Source organism: Microplitis demolitor, chromosome 8, assembly GCF_026212275.2.
Source record: "Microplitis demolitor isolate Queensland-Clemson2020A chromosome 8, iyMicDemo2.1a, whole genome shotgun sequence".
Lineage (NCBI taxonomy): Eukaryota > Metazoa > Arthropoda > Insecta > Hymenoptera > Braconidae > Microplitis > Microplitis demolitor.
The window spans coordinates 14,435,609-14,437,198 of NC_068552.1; the positions used below are offsets into that span (position 1 = coordinate 14,435,609).

Genomic DNA, 1,590 nt, shown 5'->3' on the forward strand with positions numbered 1-1,590 from the left:
CATGTTCAATCTGACTCAGTATTGACTCCTGCAATAAGAGCTAAACTTAAATTTATTGCAATACTGTGTATTAAATTTATACCACTCATTTATGTTTTTCGGCAAAAAATATTAATTAGCGTTATTAATCGTTTAAAATGTCTGGATGAAAAGTTGAAAAAGTGTGAGAATTATATAATAGAAAAAAATAATTATCACATAAATTTAATATTTATTGTTAATTTTTTATGCTCTGCCTGTACGATATCGATTTTACTCTATCACTCACAATTTTCAATCATGACATTACTTCTTCGAGTTTCACCGGATTTTATTGGTGGTTGGGTAATAGTACAATACACAATATCATTGAAGATAATTGATAGACGATTTAAAAGTATCAATTCTACTATTACAAAATTAGGGACCATTACAAATGATAGAAATGGAGTAAAAACTTTACCAGAAACACAAATATCACTTTCACATGAAATTGAAAGTATTAAATACGCATATATAGAACTGTGTGAAATGTGTGATGATATTGCTGAATTTTATGGATTACCAGTTTTGATTTCTATTATTCACTACGTTACAATAAATATAATTCGATTGTACTTTATAATTTTGTCAGTACTTCAAATAAAAAAGTATGAAAATATAATATATCTGTGTAATGGAATAGCTCTATCATCGGCGATTTTTTTGTTTATTGTATTAACTTCTAGTGTCACAGCAACAATAAAACAGGTATGCTGTTTAATAATATACAACATTGATAAATATTGTTGTTCATCACCAAAAATTTTATTACTTTTGGATAATTGTTTTTTCAGAGTAAAAAAACAGTAAAACTTACTAATTCACTTTTGAATAAATATGCAGTGGATAAGGAGACCGAAAAACAAGTAAATTAAAATTTTTTCTATACATAAATATATATATATATATATATGTATATATATATATAGGGAGAATCTTTAATCGTAAAACTCATTTATGAGTATCTTAAATTTTTTAATTACAGTTAACTAAATTTTCGAGTGATATTTTGCATTCAAAAGTTGAGTTTACAGCTTGTGATATTATACCATTGGATCTTACACTTTTATCAATGGTGAGTGAAATAATGTATAATTTTTTTGTATGAAATATAGATTATTATAGGAATACGTTATTAAAATGAATTTTTTTTTTTAGATTACTGGTACCATTGCTTCGTATCTTGTTATTGTTGTTCAATTTCGTATTAATTCACCTTCTAATTAATGTCATATACTTCTAAAAGTCTTGCATTTATGTGCAAAAATTATCATTAAAATCTATAATTTATTTGTATAATTCTTATTTATCTCAAAAATCACACTTATTAATCAATAATTAATATTATTATAAAATAGAATTAATTTCTCTAGGAATTTTGATAAACACTTTAAGTATTTTGATAAAATGCTTTATGAAATGCAAAAAAAAAAAAAAATGATTATATCGTCCAAAGATATTTTAATTTAACTTAGTATGGTAATAATATATTTTACATCAAAATGAAGTAAAGGGTCCCAAACCGATACTTTTATTTTATCATAGCGGTGTATTTTATTATAATACACT

General features: G+C 23.8%; 1 protein-coding gene across 1 annotated transcript; it reads left to right on the forward strand.

The window, feature by feature from the left end:
• The first annotated feature begins 279 nt into the window (after positions 1-279).
• On the forward strand, positions 280-1,248 carry LOC103573333 (putative gustatory receptor 28b). The gene is made up of 5 exons (XM_008552368.1): positions 280-593; positions 708-729; positions 816-887; positions 1,007-1,096; positions 1,180-1,248. The coding sequence occupies exons 1-5, from the start codon at positions 280-282 to the stop codon at positions 1,246-1,248; spliced, it is 567 nt and encodes a 188-aa protein (XP_008550590.1).
• The last annotated feature ends 342 nt before the right edge of the window (positions 1,249-1,590 follow it).